At 39.9% G+C, this 23231-nt stretch overlaps 1 protein-coding gene across 1 annotated transcript in view; it reads left to right on the forward strand.

Annotated features, from left to right (window-relative positions):
• Positions 1-568: 568 nt before the first annotated feature.
• COL12A1 (collagen, type XII, alpha 1) overlaps positions 569-23231 on the forward strand; it is a 59876-nt gene continuing 37213 nt past the window's right edge. Inside the window, exons 1-22 of the mRNA XM_010076926.1 lie at positions 569-681; positions 1385-1506; positions 4126-4275; positions 4361-4480; positions 5001-5165; positions 5356-5502; positions 6139-6278; positions 7492-7621; positions 8678-8823; positions 9097-9226; positions 10009-10148; positions 10890-11019; positions 12435-12574; positions 12843-12975; positions 13077-13103; positions 13415-13557; positions 16026-16155; positions 17734-17873; positions 18988-19117; positions 19776-19918; positions 20926-21055; positions 21778-21920. Of these exons, the coding sequence (XP_010075228.1) occupies positions 1419-1506; positions 4126-4275; positions 4361-4480; positions 5001-5165; positions 5356-5502; positions 6139-6278; positions 7492-7621; positions 8678-8823; positions 9097-9226; positions 10009-10148; positions 10890-11019; positions 12435-12574; positions 12843-12975; positions 13077-13103; positions 13415-13557; positions 16026-16155; positions 17734-17873; positions 18988-19117; positions 19776-19918; positions 20926-21055; positions 21778-21920 (2745 nt within the window). The 5' untranslated portion in view covers positions 569-681; positions 1385-1418. The remainder of the gene's footprint in view (positions 682-1384; positions 1507-4125; positions 4276-4360; positions 4481-5000; positions 5166-5355; positions 5503-6138; positions 6279-7491; positions 7622-8677; positions 8824-9096; positions 9227-10008; positions 10149-10889; positions 11020-12434; positions 12575-12842; positions 12976-13076; positions 13104-13414; positions 13558-16025; positions 16156-17733; positions 17874-18987; positions 19118-19775; positions 19919-20925; positions 21056-21777; positions 21921-23231) is intronic.

Here is a 23231-nt window from a genome sequence, read left to right on the forward strand (position 1 = left end):
CTGATTTTTCCAGTGCTGGTTTGGGAGGAAGCTGCTTCCATTTGTCTCTTTTGGGTCTATATGGCTCACCTACTTGTCGCCCTTTAAAAGAGAGAGGGCTACTCTAGGCTGGTCATCTACTATTTCTCTTTAGTTAACAGAGAGAAAGACTGGCGGTGGTTAGTCCACCTCTTGTCAACATCTATGGTAAGATCAGATGGATGTTTAAGACAGGTGAGGTGAATTGCTCTCTGTCCCTCAGTCCACTGATGGCAGAGGGAGACTTGGTGACAAATGTAGCCCGTATACCTGTCGGTTCGGTAGCTAAAATTAGGTAAAGTGAGCTTGACCTTTCACCTCTCGATACTTGTTTTTATGTCTAAAGAAAGGCACAAAGAGTTTATGGCTGCCACTAGTACTGCATTTGCATATAGATTTTTACATAAAAGCATACTTGTTTTTTTTCCATAACCAGACCTGGTTTAAATCCTTTTTTTCCATCCTTTCAGCCTCTCCCTTTAAGCCACCTCGAAATCTGCGAACTTCTGATTCAACGATGTCAAGTTTCCGAGTAACCTGGGAGCCAGCCCCAGGACGAGTGAAGGGGTACAAAGTTACTTTCCACCCTACCGAAGATGACGGGAGTCTTGGAGAATTAATAGTGGGGCCATATGACAGCACAGTAGTGTTGGAGGAGCTTAGGTATGGATAATGATTTTATTTTTAAAATAACTTTAGCTTAGGGTTTTGTTTAATTATGATCTGGGATTGAAATGCCTGTCAAAATCTACATAAGAGACTAATTTTGTCAATAATCTACTGGGATCTTGTTATGCAGTCTCTGAAAAGCACCTGGCAGGGCTCTTTCTGAGATGATTCACATCACTCACAGTGTTCTCACAGGAACTGAAAGAGACAAAGATGTGGGCAGAGGCTGTGTTCTGCATTTTGCATATGAGAAAGCTAATGGGACACTGGAGGAATTTGGGATTTCTAAAGTTTCCTCCTGGAAGTTCCTTACCTCATGTTAAAAAAAGCCTAGTTTAGTTCTTGATTTATTTTTTCAGAGGCTTGGATTTCTAAAGTAGGCTTCAGACCATGTCAAAATCTGTTAGGCAAGTATACTAAATGTATTTTTAAAAGAATCATTAATTAAGTATGATATTAGTCTTTATTAGCCTTAAATTACTTAAATTTAGAAGGCTGTAAATTTAAGTATAGAGTCTAGAATCAGCTTTTAAATGGTAAAAACTTCACTGTCTTTTGGAAGAGCTACTCTTCGGGATTCACATTTTAGCACTTTTTCCATGGAGGATTTTTTTTCTGTGAGGATTTAATAAGGGAAGTGTCAGCATTTAGCTAGCCAAGTGACTTTAGTTACAGTACATTTGTTTAACTATTCCAGGGCAGGAACTACCTATAAGGTAAATGTTTTTGGAATGTTTGAAGGAGGAGAGAGCAGCCCCCTGGTTGGACAAGAGATGACCACCCTTTCAGATACTACTTCGGAGCCATTTTTATCTAGAGGTAAACATGAAGAAAAGGCAGCCTTGGTTTATGGATAAAAAAAGATCAAAAGTTTACCACCATTTCCTTACCATTTTTCTAATGCACATAAATATTTATTTACAGGATTCAATATACTGCCTACCCCGATGACATAACCTCTGGTCTGAAATGACCACTAAGCATGCCCCGGTTCACTATTCCAGTCCTCTGCACCCTTTAGATGATCTGACAAAGATGATAGCTCAGGCAGCCCATGTTTTGCTGATTACTCAAAGCCATCTGCGTTGTGTTTTGAAGCCATCCACATCTGTGTCAAATCGCATAAGGTCAAATTCTTGAGCAGAGATCATGGCTCATATGCAGCGCTGTTCACAGGAGCAGAATAGGGAATTTGAAGCAGATCTTTATCCCTTTGCTTGTCCTTATATGGTGACTTTCCCTTTTAAGACTAAGATGGTATAATGAAAAAAGTTCTGACAGTTGGGAATGTCCCGGTGTTATTGTGCATTATTTATGTTTGTGTGCAATAAAACCATTATTTAGTCTTTTCTTTTTTTTTAATATAGAAGGAGACTCTAGGTCAGAAATGCAATTGCTGAGTGCTCCCCAGTTTTGGAGTTTTCCCCTGTGTAGTTAAACATTCCAGTCAAAATTTCTATGGATGTTATGATAGCAGCTCCCTATATTTGAGTTAGGGATGTGTTACAGCATCCTTAATAGTTGTGCCTTGTGCCCACCATACTCTCAATTAATATTGGGTGAAGAGAGTTTTGGGGCTCAGTCCTCCTTCAGATCTTTGCCTCTTCATAGCCAAGTATACATGTAGAAGCAAAGACTTTTCTCCTCTCCCATTTCAAGGCTTGTATAATCATCCAAGAGAACTTGGTGAGGAGAAAGAACCTAGCTGCAAAGGCCTTTCAGAGTTAAATAAAGAAAAATGTTCGTGACAGTTCACTCCGTATTCTTTTCACATAACCTCTTTGATGCCTTGTTTCCACGCTGGGCTGTGTAAAAAATATTCACCTCATGTAACTTTATTGACAACATTTTTAGAAACTTCTTAATTAATTATTGTCCCACCCTGTCTAATACAAGAGGGTAAAACTGAGAAAAACTACATAACAGGCCATCTGTGACTTTAGAGTAAAACTGTGATAAGTTTGGGTGAAAATAATTGCACCAAGAGTGGTTTGTTATTTTTTATTACGGCAGCTGTAATTTCTGTCTTCAGTGTTATGTTCTTTAAGCTAATTACTTTTACTAATGCATGGATTTGAGTCATAGTTAATGTAAATAATTAAATTTATATCTTGGACTGTAAATGTAATAGTATATTATTTATTAATGGAGAAAAAATCACCCTAGTTCTGGTGCCTTTGCTAGAATTTTCCATGTGGGGAACTATGGTAGTTGGAAGAAAAATAAGTCAAAATAGTTTAAATTTATATTGTACATGAAGCTGACTTTAAGTTCCATGTTTAAGTTATGCATGCAATTTTTTGAAGTTATATGTTTTTACTTGAACCCTACTCCCAACTGTTTTTATTGTCCTGACTAAAGACTAGATCTATATTTTCTATGCAGCAGAGGATCATGCTTTTAACCCCCAGGTACATGGAATAGTTATATTCATGAGTCTACAGTGTTGGATCAATTATGTGGAACATGTATGAAATCACAATATCTTTCAACTGTGATGAGTGTGGCTGATTTTTCTCAATGGGATTTCTTCCACATAAAGACCAGAAGCTCTGATGGCAGGAAGCCAGAAATTTTGCAGCTGGTAACACAATCTACAGGAAAAGAGAGAGAGCAAGGGTTTTTTTTTGTTTGTTTGTTTGTTTTTTTTTTTGCATATGGCTGTGGAGAAAATCATTGTGTCTCTCTGTTTTGTATAAATATTTTGTGATTTTCCTTGTGATGAAAACAATATGATGCATATTTTATTCTGTAATTTGTAAAATGAAGATGTCTGAAATAACTTCCTACCTTTTCAGAACATTGCAGCTTTATATAAATGTTTGTTCTTGTCTCCTTTCTATCTCTTGACCTGTGTTTGTGTTTGTGTATCTTTAAATTGTGTTCTTTCTTTCCTGGATGTGCAAACTTCTATACCACCTGTATTACCATGTCTTTTTCCCCTGAAAATTCATAAATGCTATTTATTTGAAAGTGGTTGTAGTATATGCTATTCATTCCGCTCTTACATAGCTGAAGATTAAGCAGTAGTTTAGCCAACCATGACAGACTAAAATGCTGTAAATGTGGATAATCTGATAATGCTCACTGCCATGGCAGTGGTTAGCTTAGTACTCTTTCACAAAACCTCTGAAATCAAGTTATCCACCATCCTGAAAGACCAAAATGGATAATGTCATGACAATAGAGAACAGCACTGGCCTGGACATTTGTGGAGGCTTATTTAGAAAAGGAACCATACATGAAGAAATTTGTACAGCTTTTGCCATGGAACCAGTGACTAGTGTGGATAGTGTTCACAAAGATGTCATACTTGACAGAGTGCCAGTGAATAAAACTAGAGTTATTTTGGAAGCTAACTCATGACATATGTCATATAAAAGGATGGGGAAGGAAAGCTATCATGCTAAGGCTATATTTTTCTGGTTGACATGGCAGGTTTAGAATGTAGAACCAGAGCAGAAGCTGATATCGTGCTGCTGGTGGATGGCTCGTGGAGTATCGGGCGGCCAAATTTTAAAACTATCAGGAACTTCATTGCCCGTATTGTTGAAGTTTTTGATATTGGTCCTGACAAAGTTCAGATTGGTAAGTCCTCATATGTTGGAGGGAAGATGAGGTGTAACTGCTACACAGCCACGTAATAACTGAGTAACGATGGCTTTTTTTCCAGGTCTTGCACAGTATAGTGGAGATCCTAGGACAGAATGGAATCTCAATGCTTACCAAACCAAACAGACTTTGTTGGAGGCTGTAGCCAACTTACCATACAAAGGAGGCAATACCCTAACAGGTTTGTCACACTGCCTGGATTTTCCATAAGCTCCAATAAAAATAATTCTAGTAGCTGGCCTCAGTATTGTTCGGTGAGCTCAAATTTGTCCATGATGGAAGGGTCTCATGGTTCAATTCAGTATGTTTGGAAGAGAACAGGCACAGTATGTAGACATATAAACTCAGTGGAAATCTGGAGAAGAGTGATGGAAGATAGTTTGGGTGGTGAAGAGCTTGGGTTGCTGTTGAGCACATGAAAAGAGGAAAAGAAAGTTCCATATCAGGGTTGGGATGACAAGGTGAGAATCCAAAAGGGAGGCTAGAGGAGATCTGATAGGAGGGTGATGGATGAAAGGTCAGAGATTAGAGACTTTGGGAGGGCTGAAATAGTGTCAGTTACTGATAAGTGTAGATGATGGGCTGCAACTAGATTCTTAGTACTTCTAAGAGGAAGTAAATTGTGGAATAACTCTCCTTTCCCATGACTACTGTATGGAAACAGTTTAATAGTGATCATTACCTTCTTTGTATCGTGTTAGGAATGGCCTTAGATTTCATCTTAAAAAACAACTTTAGACAAGATGCAGGCTTAAGGCCCAGAGCTCGCAAAATTGGTGTTCTCATCACTGACGGCAAATCACAAGATGATGTAGTCACCCCTTCAAGAAGACTCAGAGATGAGGGAGTGGAACTTTATGCAATTGGTAAGTATCATATGAAGAGGTGGCCTGTGCCAGCCCCCTCCTTCCCATCTGCTGAATGCACAGAGAAGTGGCCACATACATAAGTACCTAAAAGGGTACTCAAAGAATATGTGTAGGGACTTAAGTTCAAGGCATTATGTTTCATGGTCATCATTTCTAACAAGTTTTGTTTTCATGTGTGCTCTGTAAGGTATTAAGAATGCAGATGAAAATGAATTGAAGCAGATTGCAACGGACCCAGATGACATCCACGCTTACAACGTTGCAGACTTCTCCTTCCTGGCTAGCATTGTTGATGATGTAACTACAAATCTGTGTAACAGTGTGAAAGGCCCAGGTACATCACATTTGAAGTCGAATTAATCCCTTTTCCATTTATGCGCTTGCTCTGCTAATTCCTTTTTATTACTTGTTGGGCACGCCATGTAGCCCTGGGCTGTTTTTTCAGCTGCTGGTGTGAGGAAGTTGTGCAGACCACCTGGACTACCCTGCAGGGGCTCTTCCTTTCCTTTCAACAATGACTGTGTTATACCTAACACAGCATGACGTGGCTCAACATGCTTTCTTTTCTCCCAGAGTCAGGATATGCTGCTCAGTGTGTCACCTTTCTGCTTATTGTGGCAGGCTCACTCATTCAATAAGGAAAATTTCAGCAGCCTTGCTCTTTTCAAGTGTTAATGTCTGACAGCCCAAAAGCAAAGCTGAGCATGGAAAAACAGTAATGTTAGCTGGTGGTTCTCCAGTGGAACACTGGTGTTGAAGGTGCAGTAGGAACAACAGGGAGGTTGTTTGGTCTTGAGGGTGTGTCTCTTCACGCAGTTGTTTTAAGAATTCATGAGGAAACAGAAACATAAGCAGGTACCTGAAGGTTTTTTTTTCTTTTTCCTAATTCCTAAGAATTGTTTATCTTATGTTTTTATTCCTGATGATATATGAGATAAATTAATAATTTTTAATTTGCTTCCACTTGTAGGTGATTTGCCACCTCCCTCTAACCTAGTTATTTCGGAATTGACACCTCGTTCTTTCAGACTGAGGTGGAGCCCACCCCCTGAAAGTGTTGATAGATACAGAGTTGAATATTACCCTGCCTCTGGAGGTAGCCCTCAACAGGTTAGTGCTGTATGTTCACCTCTGACATTGTCCATAGTAACCTTGGACTTCCACATTGCAGCAATGTCATTCTGAAGTTTGTGCTGCGTACTGTATAACAGTAAAGGCAAAAAGGCTTCCAAGGTCCAGAATGTCATGCCTCGGTAAATGATACACAAAATTACAAAAAGTAAGAGCATAAAGATGACTTTGGTTGTGTTAAAATCGTTAATCCAGAAGTACAATGTATTTCTTAAAACCAGTTGAGTGGTGTGTCTAGTCATTCCTTTCTGTTCATATTCCATTTTTGTGTATTGGTTTAAATAAGCCTGTAGGAGAAATTTTCTGAGCATACTCATGGGCTCATAGGCTCACTGTCCTTTTAGCACATTTTCTTGTTAACAGGAAAAAAGGCAGCGGGTGATCCAGGTTGGGAGGTAGAGCTTAGATTAACCTTGTATGATGGTACTTTGAATCTGTGCCTAAGCGTGTCCTCCAAACTGTTTAAACAGGGTCGGGCTCATCTTGTGGTTATTCTGTACACAGAAAGCCAGCAACCAGCAGCCCTTGATCCTGGACAATCCGAATTGCTCATCAATCTCTTCAGCCAGACAGAATGGTAGTTTGGAGAATGGAGTTAGGCACCTCTGTTTACCTAACTCCAAACTTCCCATCCCTGAATGTGGCTTTGAAATCTTAACGTAGATTTGGGTTATGGATAATTTCATCTTAATAAAGTATTACCTCAGGGTTTGGCCTTGGACTGGGGTTGGAGCAGCCGTTCCAGTGCAGGCTGACTTTACAACTTGATGGCTTGATGACGTTTCTGTTCTGCAGGATGTTTCTAATGCCACGTGCTGTAACCATCTAGATTATCCTGGGCGGTTAAAACAGTAGTAGTGGTAGTGGTAACATACCTCTCTGGCACTTTGTTTATGATGCTGAGTGATAGAAAAGTGTAAACCATGCATGAAAGCAGCTGCACAGGGAGTGCTGTTAGATATATCCAGCTCTGCTGGAAACAAGTGGCTGTCTGAGGTTTCTCTACAGCTTGCCTTGCAAAAAGTAGCGGTATACTGTCAGAAAAAATACACAGAAGATTAAGACCATACTTGTTTTTGGTTGCATACCATTGATTTCTGAAGATTTTCACAAGGAATTAATTTTTTTCTTAGAGATAAAATTACAAATGTATTTGTTCTCCAGTGGTTAACGTTGCCTCTCTTTTATGTAGTTTTATGTAAGTAGGATGGAAACAACAACAGTTCTGAAAGATCTGAAGCCTGAAACAGAATATGTTGTTAATGTGTTTTCGGTGGTAGAAGATGAAAGCAGTGAACCCCTCATCGGCAGGGAAACAACTTGTAAGTTCGAAATGGAACTTGAACAACATATTAGCAGCCAGTGTGGCATATGGGGAACTGTGCAGTGGGACTTCTAGCACTATGGGCTTTCTTCTTGGAGGAAACAACATTTTTAATTTGAAGGACCAAACTGTGTGGTGTTATGCTGGTTGTTCAGATCTTGGCTGAAAAGCTTTAGCAAAGTGAAACTGCTTTGTGGTAAAAAATGTGTGTCCCAGTGTCTTTCCAGGCTCATGAGGCATGGTTGTACAAGACTAGAGCAACAGACATGAATTACAAGACAGAGTTTATAAATTCCTGAAATCTGATAATATACAAACGTGTGCTCCTTCAGTTTTATGCTAGATAACTAATTCCTGCTACTAGCAGCCAGAATGCTATTGAAATTCATTCTAGTTTTATAAGATTGACAAAAGCCAGTTGAGCACAATCACATCACTTGCATGAGACACCACTTAGCCATGCTGTTTCTGCTGTTAGCTGTCTAAATGATTGGTTTTAGGTATATTTATGCTGAATGCACCATAGGGTGGCTTTCCTGCCTCTTCAAGTATATTGAATGTTAGGTGTTCATTTCACTTCATTGGTGTTTTTGTATTTGGCTTGTCATAAACCCTTAAAGTATGTACATGATTTTTATGAAGTCTGTGGTAATTTTTGATGTTTATTTAATAATTTGAGAAATATAGAAAAAAAAAAGTACAAAAAATCCTTTTATAAGTACAGATCCCAAACCAGCCATCTTCTGTTTCATATTAGAGCATTAATGTGAGTTAATGTTGCTCTTTAGAATATTCAAGTGCTCCAGTGCAGACTTTTAAGATAGTTTTAGCTGTGTGTAGAAAATCTGTAACACATTCAAAATGTGATGACCATTACCTCATTCTTAAACTAAGCACCACTCAGAATACCACGACTTTGCAGATCACCTTTCAGCCACCCCTAACGTACCCTGATACCCGTGTTCAGTATTCTCCGTGGTGCCGCCTGTGATGTGAAATATGAAAGGTGAAGAAGGGGAAGGAAATAAATTAATACACGTTGTTTGTCTGGCAGTGCCAGTTTCTTCAGTCAGAAACCTGAATGTTTATGACATTGGATCAACTTCCATGCGAGTGAGATGGGAACCTCTCAGTGGAGCTACTGGTTATTTGTTAACATATGAAGCTGTGAATGCCACAGTCCCAACTACAGAAAAAGAGGTAAGAGGATTTTTCTTCACTTCCTGTACTCTACCAAAAATAAATTAAGAAAAATTGATGGATTTTCTTGATATATCACCATAGTCAAAAGAGACTGGCATGTGCTTCTCAAAGTGCAGTGAACTTACTGGGATATTGTATGCAATGACATCAGTCAGGAGGGTGTAAATATGCTGCAGATCTCACAAAATTCCCTTAAAGACAAATCATTGCTTTTTTTTCTGCCATTGCTTTCTTCAATTTTAAACATGGTGTGTTATTTTTCATGTGCAGATGCGTGTTGGCCCGTCGGTGACTGAGGTTCAGCTGGTAGATCTCATCCCCAACACTGAGTACACCTTAACAGCTTACGTGTCGTTTGGTGATATCACCAGTGACCCGCTCACCACCCAGGAAGTGACATGTATGGACATCTTGATTTCTGCTCTGTTGTTATTGCTTCAGCAACGTTTAACTTTCATTTTATTTCATGGAACAGTTTTTATATATTCTGTTTTTCCCTGTTTTATGCATTGTCTAACACTCATACATTTTCCAAAAGATCTTAAAGGCAATTTCAACTAAAAGGGACCAACTATTAAAACAGGAACAAAAGGGTTTTTTCCTTGAATAATGAAGGAACCTGGATTGACAATCTCAAGGCTAGTGTTTTTAAAAGGTCTCAGTTATGCTTGCATTAACTTAGAAACTTTGTTCCCAAATTCAGACATTCTCTTAAGTATAGAAAATTCCAGGGAAACGTGCCATACCTTGGCAAAAATGATTAGATATGGCTTCCTTTCTTAAACCTTTCATTAAACATCTTTCCTTAAACATTTCCTACTTGCAGAGGCATATTTCTGGGCTAGATGGTTATTCTTTTGCTCTTAAAAAAATGTTAAACCCTTAAATGTACATGAAAAGTGGCTGGTGCCACCAAAAGTTATGATCTTAAGCACTGATCCTTCTGAAACCACTGTGCTCGTAGTTTCCAAAGGTGAAGCTACTGGAGTGTGTAGCTATTTTGCTCATTGCTGGGACAATAAGCTCTTAATCTCTCATCTAATGTCCAGAACAATGAATTTCCCAGAAAGTTCTTGCCTCCATTTCAGTGAAATGCATGAAACTAGTTTAATTCCTTCTGAGAGAGACCTATACGTCTGCCAGGAATAGCATTCTCACTTACTACTGTAATTATTTTTGCAGTACCTTTGCCTGGACCCAGAAGCGTAACAATTCAGGATGTTACTCACAGCAGCATGAACGTCCTTTGGGATCCTGCCCCAGGGAAAGTTCGAAAATACATCTTAAGATACAAAATAGCTGAGGAAGCTGATGTAAAGGAGGTAAATGGCAGGAACATTTCTGAAAGTACTAGAAGACAGTTTTATTTTGAGGACATAGGTTACTAAAATAATAGTGAAAGTAGTATCATAAGCCACCATTGAGAACAAAGAACATGTTTGTGGTGACTGCCGTCAGGAAATGGTACTGATTTCTTGCAAACTGAATAAGCACAAGATTTCTTTGTGTACTCCCCTCTTCCTCCTCCTCTAGAAAGGAAAAATCCTCCAACTGACTGGAGAATTTTCCTGTGCTTTGGATAAATACCCACTTCTGCTCTCTGCTTAAATGTTATTTTGCCAAGCTCTAAGAACATCTTACAATTAGGAGGACAGGAATAAAGGTATGTTAGCACCTTTGCCCACTGTCAGGACATGTGTGAGCATTGTTAGAGATGTCTTTATGTGCACGCTTTCCATAATTGCACTGCTAGTCAACTCTTGGAGGATTACATGTGTTTTGTAAGGGCATGAGAATTTTCTGGAGATGCAGTCTGCATCCTTGTTTCTAAAAGACTGAAGCAGCGAAAGATTGAGAAGTAGCACTGGTGTCTGGGACAATATGCTTTGCAAGGGAGTTAGTAGATAGCACTCAATATACAGGTGTAAATTTGAGGTAAATGGTAAAATTTAGTGCGGAATACTTTTCTGTTTTTTTCAGTACAAGAATTTCTGCCATTTAATCAGATGCAGAATCAGAAACAGAGCAATTTACAATTCCTAAGTCACTGTTTTTATTCTTAGGTGGAAATCGACAGACTGAAAACCAGCATTGCTCTCTCTGACCTTTCCTCCCAAACACTGTATCATGTAAGAGTCGTTGCTGTGTACGATGAAGGGGAATCCCTACCGACAAACGCAGAAGCTGTCACTCGTGAGTTTTCCTAATTGCCCTTTTCCCGGTTCTTTTTGCCTTGTGTTCCATTTCAGTTGCGTGTGTTGCAATATATTACTGAGTTAGGTGGAACTGTAATTTAACCTATCTGAGAAATATTTCACTTGAATTTGCAGTGTTATTTGCAATATAATCAACCCTGGGAATCTTAGATGGGTTCTGTGTCTGCTGCAGTAAACACTGAGCCTGCAGCCTGCAGAGAGGCAACCGACCAGCAACCAAAGCCAAATTATTTGTGTGTAGAGGCTGAAGGAGAAGTGTAGGGATAGAATTAGTAAGAAAATCTGAGGGCAGAGGAAAGGTTTAGTGAGTCTGTGCAGGAGTCTAGGAAAGTGAGTAGGAAGCTGGGGCATATGCTAGAGGGTTAGAGAGATATGATCTTGCTTCTGATCCAAGAGTTTGTGTACCACGGAGTGCTAAACCAGGCTGTACTTTTAGAGAATCATCAAGGCGGCATTTGAGTAATCTCAACAAATAGAGGCGAGGAAATGATGTTGCATAAACAGCACGAGCAGATCTTGTACAAGAGAGGTGACGGACTGAAAGGCCAAAGCTGGTATTGGGGTGGCCCTCATCCTGATCTAGGCTTGTGATTGAAGAAGAAAGCTAACCAGAAGAGCTAGAACAGAAATGAGCAATGTTGCCTTATCACTGCCCCTCACTCTGATGTGAAACAGGAAAAATTCATGTGCTATCTCTTTTTCTTTTTTTTTTTTTCTTCTGAATTTTTGATTTTGTAGCCTGGTGTATTTAAAAATGTCTGTGAAATTTTTTGCTTGCTTTTGTGCTAGCCTTTCTTTTCATAGCTGTGGTTTTGTGTGAATGTGTGTGTAAGGAAAAAGAGGAGAGCCCTGCCAAAGACATTTTTAATTATCTGGTTTTACCTATTTACTCATTTCTTCCCAGTGGCTGTATTATTTTTGCCTCCTTAACCTACAGTTAACCTCTGTGAATTCTTTCTAAATAAGTGGTGTCATTCAGTCATGAATTATTTGGCTTATACAGAGAATTTCAAGATCTGTGAAAAACTCATGTAAGAGCTTGACCTGTGTGTGGGAATGCATAATCACTCCTAATTCCAAGACTGTAAGAGCTAGGACTCCAGTAGTTGTGAGCAGGCATGTGAGTTGTGACCTTCACTGAGTTCAGCAGACCTACATCTGTTTTATCAGGTGATGACGTGATAAAGGTCCTGACCTTATGAAGGAAGATTTGTTTAGTGTAGGTGGACTGGGTTATACTAAAGCATTTTATTGTAGCCATTAAAAGCATGGAAATTGAGAGAGTAATCTTCTACATAATCCTTTAAATTATTTTTTCTGAATAATTAATTGTTTAACTGTATTTATTTTGTAGTTACATTTTGTGGAATACTTTTTCTTTTCTCATAATAGAGCCTGTGCCAGCACCAGTCAACCTCAGAATCACAGATGTAAGCACAAATAGTTTCAGAGGAACTTGGGATCACGGAGCTCCAGATGTCTCCTTATATAGAATAACCTGGGGACCCTATGGAAGATCGGAAAAACAGGAGGTAGGAATAGATAGTCACCATAAGATTCTGTAGGCAGTCTCTCAGAGGGTATATTTTTGAAATCAGAAATGTAATTAATAAATGGTCTATAACTTGCAAGCCCTCTTGTTACGCTCAATGGAAATTCAGTGAGAAGGTGTAGAACACATAGTTACAGCTGCTTGCTGTGTTGTTACTGTGTAAAAAGTTACTCAGTTATATCCCACTCTCTGTTCTGTTTTTTTTTTTTTTGTTTTTTTTTTTTTCTTTTATTTAATTTCTCTGCAAGACTATCTTAAATGGGGATGAGAATAGTTTGGTCTTTGAAAATTTGAATCCAGATACATTATATGACATCTCAGTTACTGCCATCTATCCTGATGAATCAGAAAGTGATGACCTCATTGGCAGTGAGCGAACGCGTAAGTAAATAAAGAGTTTCTGCATGTTGTTATTTATAGTTATTAAATCAGAAGGCATGCACATACAAGAATTCTGAAAACTCTTTCTACTTTTTTTCTAGTACCCTTGGTACCTATCACCACACAAGGTAAGAATCTGAATGTCCAGGTATGGTATTATTAAAGAAAACCCATACCTATCTTTTTTGAAACTGTGAGGAATGTTGACATTAAAAAGCTGAGATAATTTAATAAATATTATTGTGTATTTGAAAGAATACTAAACACTAGATTACCACATGTTTACTATTTTACAAACATTACAATTTGTGTTATCTTGTACTTAATACATTCGGCTCTTTGACAGGCATTCATGCTGCACTGAAAGTATGAATGAAGTGTTTGTACCTGCTTTTTGCTCGAATTACATATTTATTCTTTTATTTATTATGTTTCTCAGCCCCAAAGAGTGGCCCACGAAACCTCCAGGTGTACAATGCAACGTCACACAGTTTGACTGTGAAGTGGGATCCTGCCAGTGGCCGAGTGCAGAGATACAGGATCACTTACCAGCCTATCAGCGGGGATGGCCCTGAGCAGTCGGTAACTAGTTTTGAAGTGCTATAGAAACTCAACCTTACATGGTAGTTCTGCAAATTAATCCCTTAGAATAATTTATTTTCAAAGCACAACAGCGTATCTATTAATCACCTTTTAAGTGAAGATTTATATTTATAGCGAATAAGTATATATTCCCACCTTTTTATTTTTCCCCTTTGAAATCCAAGATAGAATGCTCTTTATGGAGCAAAAATAACTTGGGATACAGCCTGTTTTCTGGAAAATCACATAATCAATCGATACAACTAGCGTTAAGTTAAAATATGTCACAGATATATATTTGTCATAGCTATCAATAATAAGAACTACCATGATACCTCCATAGTCCACTTCCATAGTCCAGAGTTTTCTGTTGTTTCCATAGAGTGGTTCGTGTGCTGCCAGAGGGGTTTTGCCACGGAACATACTGTGGACAGTCGAGCCTGCCTCTCACTGCGCTGGGGACAGAATAGCCACCCAGCAGCGGCAGTTACAAAAATGAATCTGTGCAAAACATATGTTAGAGAAGTGTTTAAAGTATTTTAGGGTCTTTCAAAATGATCGAGCATCTGTAATGATCGGGAGAGCCAGTACTGTGTGATCGGCCAGTTCTCCCTGCGTCGGCAGCAAGAGCTGTGCTGAGTGCTGGTGGCTGGCAGCACAGCCCGGGGGCGGGAAATCAGGCCGTGGGTTGGTATTTCAGCCAGCCTGTTCGTCAGCAGCGTGTGCTACCGACAAATGCCCTGCGCTGCAGTGGGAAGCTGCTGTGGCTGCTGCCAAATGACTCAGAGGAACAGCCTCAGATGAAAACCACACTCATTTAGCTTGTTCCTGCAATGGGAGCTCACAGATGTTCAGAGAAGCGTATCTAGGGATGTTGACTTTAGAATCAGTTGGATACATACGCGCCCATTTTCATCTCCTCTGAGCAACGTGCGTTTGAATTCAGGTAATTCAACTGCTGAATGAATGGAGTAGCTCAACGCAAGTTTAGTGAGAAATCACCAGAAGAATAAGGAACAGCAGTAAGGTTAATTAATATCTGTAATTAATTGCTGGTACTGGAGTAAAAAAAAAAAAAAAAAAAAAAGAATTATGGGCATTATGTTGAAATTTGTGCAAAGAATGGACCAAATACACTTTATTCACAGCTGGGTAGAGTCCTGCAGTGGCAGTCTGAGGAGACACCTCTTTCTGAGGAGGGCACACAGGACACTCATGCTCTGTTCGTGGCATTTTAATGTCTGCAAATAATTCTCAGTCATATGATGGTAGTTCCTTCTCTGCTTTTCTTGTTACTGGGATATTTGATTGAACTGCAGTTGTTGGGTAGGCAGCAGTGTCCCCACTGAAATATTTTAAATAGAATTTGTTGAAGTTTTTTGTTGCTGTGTCTGACATTTAGTGTCCTCAGCACCAAGAAAGAGCCCAGGTGATTTGAAGACAGCTCTGCAAAAACTGCACACCAGACTCCAGAGGCCATCATGATCATTTAGGGTCAGGCTGTGAAAGGCAGATACTAAAATACGGAGGCAGCTGTGATGGGATGCTAAAAGCATTTATGCTTTGAACTGCACTTTGTACACTTGAGTACAAATAAGAAGTTTTCTTGTAGATTAAAATAATCTATGAAATATGAAGATGTATAAATGCTTGCTCATTATTGGTTCGTCATCATCAGAAGCATTTAAGTGTTATGACAAACGTATCAGCTGAATAGGCTTTGAAAATGTGCAGATAGTCTTAAAAGTACAAATGATGCTCTTGAGCAAATGTAATTTAACACAGTTAAACCCCCAAAGCTCAATTCACAAACACTGAAGATCTCGGTATTATTCTCGGTACTCTGTGAGTCTTTTAGCTGGTGGAGATTATGATCACGGGATTACACATCAAAGAGAAATTGAAATGAAAGATGTATAATGATTTTAGACTCTTAACAAAGATGGTTTAGAAGCTGAAGTATCATGCTGTTAAATTTTTGAAATTAAGGAGAGGCAATGTTGATATTGTATCAAATGTACATTAGAGATCTGCAGAGTGTTGTAATTTATCCCGTGCTTGCGTCCCACCTGAGAGTGGAGTATAAAGAGCCCAGCTCAGTTTGTCAAAATGGATGGAAGACTCTCATGGATTTCCATATGAGATAGCCAGGGGCAATGTGCAGAAACAGCTCTGGACTGGCAGAGAACTAGCAGCTGGTATGCAATAGCGGTCATATGCAAGTTTGAAGGACTCAGCCGTGGCTCTGTGTCACTGGACTCTGTCCAAACTTGCTGAGATGAATATGTACTAAATATTATTATTGTTCAATGTCTGCTGCCAGGTGTCAGTCACAAGAGCATTGCAGCATATGATATATCACAGTGCTTTCCACTCTGCATCAAATGCTTACATTCTTTACTATAGCAGGAAGCACAAAAGGGGCAGCACAGAAGGGATTTTAATCTTTTTCTTTTGTTTTACTGCAGACTATGGTTGGAGGGCGGCAGAACAGTGTGGTGATCCAAAAGCTGCAGCCTGACATGCCATATGCTATTACTGTGTCATCAATGTACGCAGATGGTGAAGGGGGACGAATGACAGGACGAGGCAGAACCAGTAAGTATCTTCTTGAGATAAGTTGTGTCAGTCCAGTGAAGGTCCCACTGATTGGAAAAGGGTAAGCATAACCCACATTTTTAAAGAGGGAAAAAAGGAAGATCCAGGGAACTACAAGCCGGTCAGTCTCACCTCTGTGCCTGGCAAGATCATGGAGCAGATCCTCCTGGAAACTGTGCTGAGGCACATGGAAAATAAGGAGGTGATTGGTGACAACCAACATGTCTTCACTGAGGGCAAATCGTGCCTGAAGAATTTAGTGGCCTTCTATGATGGGGTCATGGTGTTGGTGGATACAGGAAAAGCAACTGACATTATCTACCCAGACTTGTGCAAAGCATTCAACAGTCTCCAGTTCAGAGACCAGAATGTCACGTGGGACAGACATGGATTTGACAAATGGACCACTCGCTGGATAAGAAATTGGTTGTATGGTTGCACCCAAAGAGTTGTGGTCAATGGCTCAACGTCCAAGTAGAGATCAGTGACGGTGTTCCGCAGAGGTTGGTGTTGGGACCAGTGCTGTTTAACATCTTTGTTGGAGACATGGACAGTGGGATGGAGTGCACCCTCAGCAAGTTTGCCGATGACACCAAGCTGTGTGGTGTGGTGACACACTGGAGGGAAGGGATCCATCCAGAGGGATCTGGACAGGCTGGAGAGGTGGGCCCATGCAAACCTCATGAAGTTCAATAAGGCCAAGTGCAAGGTCCTGCACCTGGGTCGGGGAAACCCCAAACACAAATACAGGCTTGGAGGACAATGGCTTGAGAGCAGCTCTGAGGAGAATGACTTGGGGGTGTTGGTTAACGAGAAGCTCAATCTGACCCAGCAGTGTGTGCTTGCAGCCCCGAAAGTCAACTGTATCCTGGGCTGCATCAAAAGAAGTGTGACCAGCAGGGGGATGGAGGACATCTTCCCCTTCTACTCTGCTCTCGTGAGATCCCACCTGGAATCCTGCATTCAGCTCTGGGCCCCCAGTACAAGAAGGGCATGGACCTATTGGAGCAGATCCAGAGGAGTGCCACAGAGATGATCAGAGGGCTGGAGCACCTCCCATACGAGGACCAGCCTGGAGAAGACAAGGCTCCGGGGAGACCTTTTAGCAACCTTCCAGTACCTGAAGGGGGCTGCAGGAAAGCCAGGGAGGGACTTTTGACAAGGGCATGTAGCAGCAGGATGAGGGGTAATGGATTTAAAGTGGAAGAGGGCAGATTTAGACCTGATATTAGGAAGAAATTTTTTTGCTCTGAGGGTGGTGAGACACTGGAACAGGTTGCCCAGAGAAGTTGTGGATGCCCCATCCCTGGAGGTGTTTCAGGCCAGGCTGGATGAGGCTTTAAGCAACGAACTCGTCATATAATTCTAAAATAGTGTCCAAAACGAAGTTTTTCTTACTCTATTTAGCATTCCTTAAGCTGTTGGATGAGGCTGATGTATGAAGACAAATAACATTAAGATGAACTATTAAAGCTGTTGTTTTTTAAATTTCTTGGTGTACATTACATAGGCATGATCTGATAGCACAGGTGGGAGAACGTGGTTCCACATTTCTGACAGCTCCTTGATCTGTTTCAGAACCTCTCACTACTGTGAGGAACTTGCTAGTTTATGACCCAACCACCAGTACTCTGAACGTTCGATGGGATCACGCAGAAGGAAGTCCTCGCCAGTATAAAGTGTTTTATGGACCTGCAGCTGGAGGTGCAGAAGAAATGGTAAACATTTTGTGTGGATCTTGCTGACTGTCCTAGAGAAATTGCAGCTCATGGTGCTAGTGAGATAAACGCAGCTGAGGGAAGTGGGTCTTGTTTGCCTGTGCACTGGCTTTTTTCCTGTTCACTGCTCCCCTGGAGAAAATGCAGAGCACCTCCATGGAAGGCAGTTACTCCCCATGGAATACAGATGTTTGATTTTATATAGTAGACCTTCAGTGATTAGTTCTTAACGCAGGGATTTAATGCCACACAGAATTTGTTGTTTGTTTATTCTTAGGGCAGTGCATGTGAGTGTAAAGCTGATTTCAGGGTGTACCAAAGTCTGTAAAGTCAGCAGACCTCATTTATACCCATTTTTACTGCTAAGAAGTTACGTGACTGTAGGCAGTGAGCCAGGCTGATATTTTGAAAGCAGAAAAAATCCACATACATGTCTTATTCTCATCTCCTAAAATTACCTAATTGCTAAAGAGCTAAAACAATCTGGAAAATGGGAACCCTTGTTGCAGACTGGAAAAATATTATTCTCTCCCCCTTATGTTTCTTTTTCCACATTTGTGCAGTTTGATGTGCCTGTGAAATAAGGAGTACATGCACTGCCACTGTTTCAATAGCATTTATAGAGCTATTGATGATGAACATTCTTAAGTGTTGTAGAGTTTTCCTTTCTAACGTGAGCTGCTCATTACTTCTTCTCATTAGCATGCTGTAGTGTTATGTAATGTTTACTTTTTTTTATCTAGAAAGTGACTTTTTAATGCTTCTGAGCTGCTAAATAGTGGTCGTTAGAGAGATCATTGCAGGTTCTGCTACTGTTACTAGTACAACAGGATTTGGACCCAACCGTGAACATAGCTGTAAGGGATCGTAGAGGAGAGCATAGGACTTAACAACCATTTTTGTTAAGTCCAAGATGGAACCTTCTTGAAAGACAATTCCAGCAGATACCATGAACCCTGTTGCTTCAGACTTCACCTTTTGTAAAGATACTGGATGTATCACATCCAGTCTAGAAATGAGATGTGGTGGAGGAGTAAGGGAGATATAAAAACGATTAAGCTCTTTGCATATTTGTGTAGATGTCATGCCCCTACCTTTCCTTTTAAATTTGCAGACCACAGTACCAGGAAACACAAACTACGTCATCCTGAGGACTCTTGAACCCAACACACCTTACACCGTAACTGTGGTTCCAGTTTTCCCAGAGGGTGATGGTGGACGTGCCTCTGACACTGGAAGAACTTGTAAGTAAAACAGTCCTTTGCAAGAAAATGTTAGGATTTTTTTTTGTGAGTGGCTCAGATCAGTAGAAATTGATTTTACATCAGATATTCAAGTTTATTTTCCCCAAAGCTAAAACAGCTCTGTAACTTAGTCCGCTTTGTGTGCTTATTCGAGCGGAGGCTTTCAGTCACTTATCTCAGGCAAACTCAGCTCTTATGTTGTGCAACAAACTTGCTATTTACTTCCACGCAATAGTAAAATTTCAGTTGTAGTTCTAGGAGCAATACTGGTGAACAAATGGCAAATGTTGGTGTTAGCCCGTGCTAATGCCCATACCACGTACTTAAAACTTCCGAGGGACTTTGAGGTCCTAGTGTCAGCATGAGCTAAAATGGGTGGTTTGTGGCTATGTTTCCTACTTGTCTGATCACAATAGCATCACAAAGAGTTATGATCATACCTTCAATTTGCAGCATAAACATATGTACTGTTCTGCCTGGCAGGGACCTTTGTAAAGACGGAGATTCTTAGATTTGTAGATTTTGGGGTAACAAAGGTAATGTGTTTGTCTTGGGCTGATTCACTTCTCAGCACCTTTTGAGCACTGTTATAAATTCATGTAGAACTAGAACTTGTGTAAGCAACTTTGTGAAACAATTTAAATTATCCTTGATCCAGTGGAGAGAGGAACACCAAGAAACATCCAAGTTTACAATCCTACACCAAACAGCATGAATGTCCGATGGGAACCTGCTCCAGGTCCGGTACAGCAATACCGAGTTAATTACTCTCCACTCTCTGGCCCAAGGCCATCAGAATCTGTAAGTAATTTAGTTTTTATACTATTCCTTAAGAGCATGTGGAGGATATTGCTTCCTTCAATGAGCATAGAACGATAATAATAAACTCAGGTCAACCGTCTGCCCAGGGGTGTCCCAGCTGAAAACACTGTGTCTGCAGGAATTTAGTCCACTGTAAATAAATGTTTAATTTGGTGAAATAAATGAAATAAACTCTCCCATTTAAATCTAAGTATTAAGGATTGAGTATCCTTTATCATATTGCAGGTAAAGATGAGTTAAAACCTTTTTTTTTTTTTAATTGAAAAAGAAGGAAAAAACAACTATTTGTTAGGAAGTGTTTAATTATGAAACCAGATGCCAAGTTTATATGATTTTACCACTAAACCATCTGTTTACCCTAAATCGTTAGTAATTAAGTAGGTCTTGGTGAGGAGTGAAGTCTGGATAAGGGTAAAAATTTGCCCTCCAGGTGTAAAGTCAGAGTTCTTGGATTTGTGTAGCCATAGGTGCAGTTTTAGAGCAAAGCCGGTGAATGTCCTCAAACAAAATGTGCACCCACATTGTACAAGTACAGATGAATATGCTTTTATGTACGGAAATGTAAGAATTTTTAATGAATCATTTGCATCTGTAAAGTGAAACTGCATGCTACTTCACACATGAGTGGGAACCTGTGCATTGGTACCTGTCGGAAAATGTCCTTTAAAGGTCAGTGAACCATGAGAGACTTTCCTTCTTTTACCTGAATAATTCTTTTTTCCTGAACTATTTTTATGTAAAATGTAAAAAAATAACAATTCCATTTGCAGAATGAGAGCTTCTTATGCATTGTATCATTTTTTGCACCTGCTGTTGAATTTTTATCAACATTGTTTGATTATTTTAAACTTGTATTATTTTTCTTGGAAAATATGCAGCATGGTCATGTTCTCGTTTTTTCTAGATTTCATTCAAATTGTTCTTTTTAACAAGATATGGTATAAACTGAAGCTTTTTTATCTAGGTGCCTTTTGTTTCTGTTTCAGATTGTGGTACCAGGCAACACTCGTGATGTGATGCTGGAGCGCTTGACTCCCGACACACCTTACTCGATAAGTGTTGTAGCTCTGTATGCAGATGGAGAAGGAAATCCAAGCCAAGCACAGGGAAGAACATGTAAGAGGCAGTCAGTGCTTGCTTTGTGAAATATATGTCAAAATTGGTGTGTGAAGAATTTATAAAATGGGTTGCAATCACAAATAGTGTAACTCTGAGCTGAATACACCTGAGTTATGGCTGAAGCAATCACAGGCCTCCATGGAAGGGAGCTTTTGCTCTGTTGCCTGACACTTGTGGTGCATGCATAATCACCAAAGCAATTTTCATTTCTGAAATAAGCCTGACTTGAATGTTTAAGAATTTAAAAGCTGTTCTTTAAAATTTGATTACAGATAAACAGCAAATTGTCTTTTGGGAAAAAAATAGCACATTTAGATGGGTAGAATTTGCTGTCAACAGAAAAAAATGTGCTGCTTGTTCTGTGTCTGACGTGGTAATTGTATATGCCAACCTCCCAGATGTTTGTTTTTTGCTGGACATGCCTAAACATCAAAACCTCCTTGTTGACAGCTTTGCTTGTGGGATCTTGGTTGGCTTACACTGGCTTCTTTAAAATGAATTCTAGAAATACCATGTCAAGAAACTGTCTATGGCAACAGTAGGTCACCTCTCTTTCGCTGCTTCTCTTTTTGCTTGACTAAATCTACTTGTAGATGTTTATTCAGGGTTTCAGGGAGGGCCCTTAGCTTTGGCTTCAGGGCAGCGTTTGAATCAGTTAGAGCTGGCACTGGACTGGAAGAATCACGTCGCATACCAATTTCTGTGTGTTCTTTCTGTAGTGCCTCGCAGTGGTCCGAGGAACGTCAGAGTGTTCGATGAGACCACAAACAGCCTTTCTGTGCAATGGGACCATGCTGATGGGCCGGTCCAGCAGTATAGAATCATTTATTCACCCACCGTGGGAGATCCTATCGATGAATACGTAAGTTCTGTAATTCCTTAGCAAGCACCGAGACGTTCTCAGCTGATTATTTCGGCTACAGGTAAACAAAGACATCTGTTTTACGTGTACTACACTTTGCATGCTCGATGGGTTCTTTGGTCGTTGTTGTCAGTGCTGAAGAGCCATGGTTTGTATGAAACAGGTTTGGTTTTGTTTTGTTTTTTTTCCCATAAATTCACAGAACAGATACAGTCTAGTGAACCATCTTGTGTGTAAAATAGTGTTAAATATGTGAGTCACATCTTAATCAGAAGATTCTGAGCAGAACCTGCTTCCTGACATTTGGTTTAAACATTATACTACGGTAAATAGCCATCTATTGCTTCCTATTCTACTCATTACAAAGTCAATGTGCTAAGATACAGAATAAACATCAGTCTGCATTTTGTAAATTGAAGAGAGCTGTCAGAGCTCAGTAAGGAAGCAGTGGTAACTTTGTTTCAGCATCTAACCTGCCTTTGTAAGGTTCAGTATGAATTTTAAGTGTTTGTGTTTAATTTCCTGCAGCTTAATGGTAGCACAAGTTAATCTGATGCTTATGAGAATTGTCTGAGTGTTTATAGCAAAGCCAAACTCAGATCCTGTCGAGGTCAAGGGCAGAGTTAACCAGCCAAAATGTGACACGTATAGAGTGCTATTTAAATGCTATTACTGCTTATATAGCATTGCATAGGGCATGCTGAAAAACCACTGTTTGAAAGTTCCCTACCGGACCTGTTAATCAGGACACGCATGTTTTTCAACACACTTATATTCTTTGCAGAAAATATCGGACATTGCATAAAAATAGCAGGTCTCAGACAACTGAAAATTTTTATCAAGTAATAATGGAAAATGTTGACTGGGACATACTTTTGAGATAGATACCTCAAGTTACTTTCCATAATTTCAGTGCCTTATGGCCACTTCATGGAACAGTGTCACTTTTTGGATTATGCCTTCTTTTTCATTAAAAGGGAGCACTAGTGCATGGCTGCATTGGGAAGTTCAGGAGAATGAGGGATGCACAAATAGGCATGTTTTTACAAATCAAAATATTTAGGGCTTCCTTCTCAAGCTAACTTGTTTCTGCCAAGAAAATTGTATCCTAAAATGAGGGTAATGAAAAAGCAGAAATTAAACTGGTGAGCAGTGTGAATGGCTTTGGCTTCCGTCCCCATTTTAGGAGCTTTTTCATCTCTTTTTCTGTCTCCAAATGCATCATCATGACTTTTTTCTTTCTATGAGGGAACAGTACTGAAATCTTGGTGAGGAACAGCAGCCTCTCAGTCTGATGTGAGAGTAGTGACT

This window comes from Pterocles gutturalis, unplaced genomic scaffold (assembly GCF_000699245.1).
Source record: "Pterocles gutturalis isolate BGI_N339 unplaced genomic scaffold, ASM69924v1 scaffold10368, whole genome shotgun sequence".
Classification (NCBI taxonomy): domain Eukaryota; kingdom Metazoa; phylum Chordata; class Aves; order Pterocliformes; family Pteroclidae; genus Pterocles; species Pterocles gutturalis.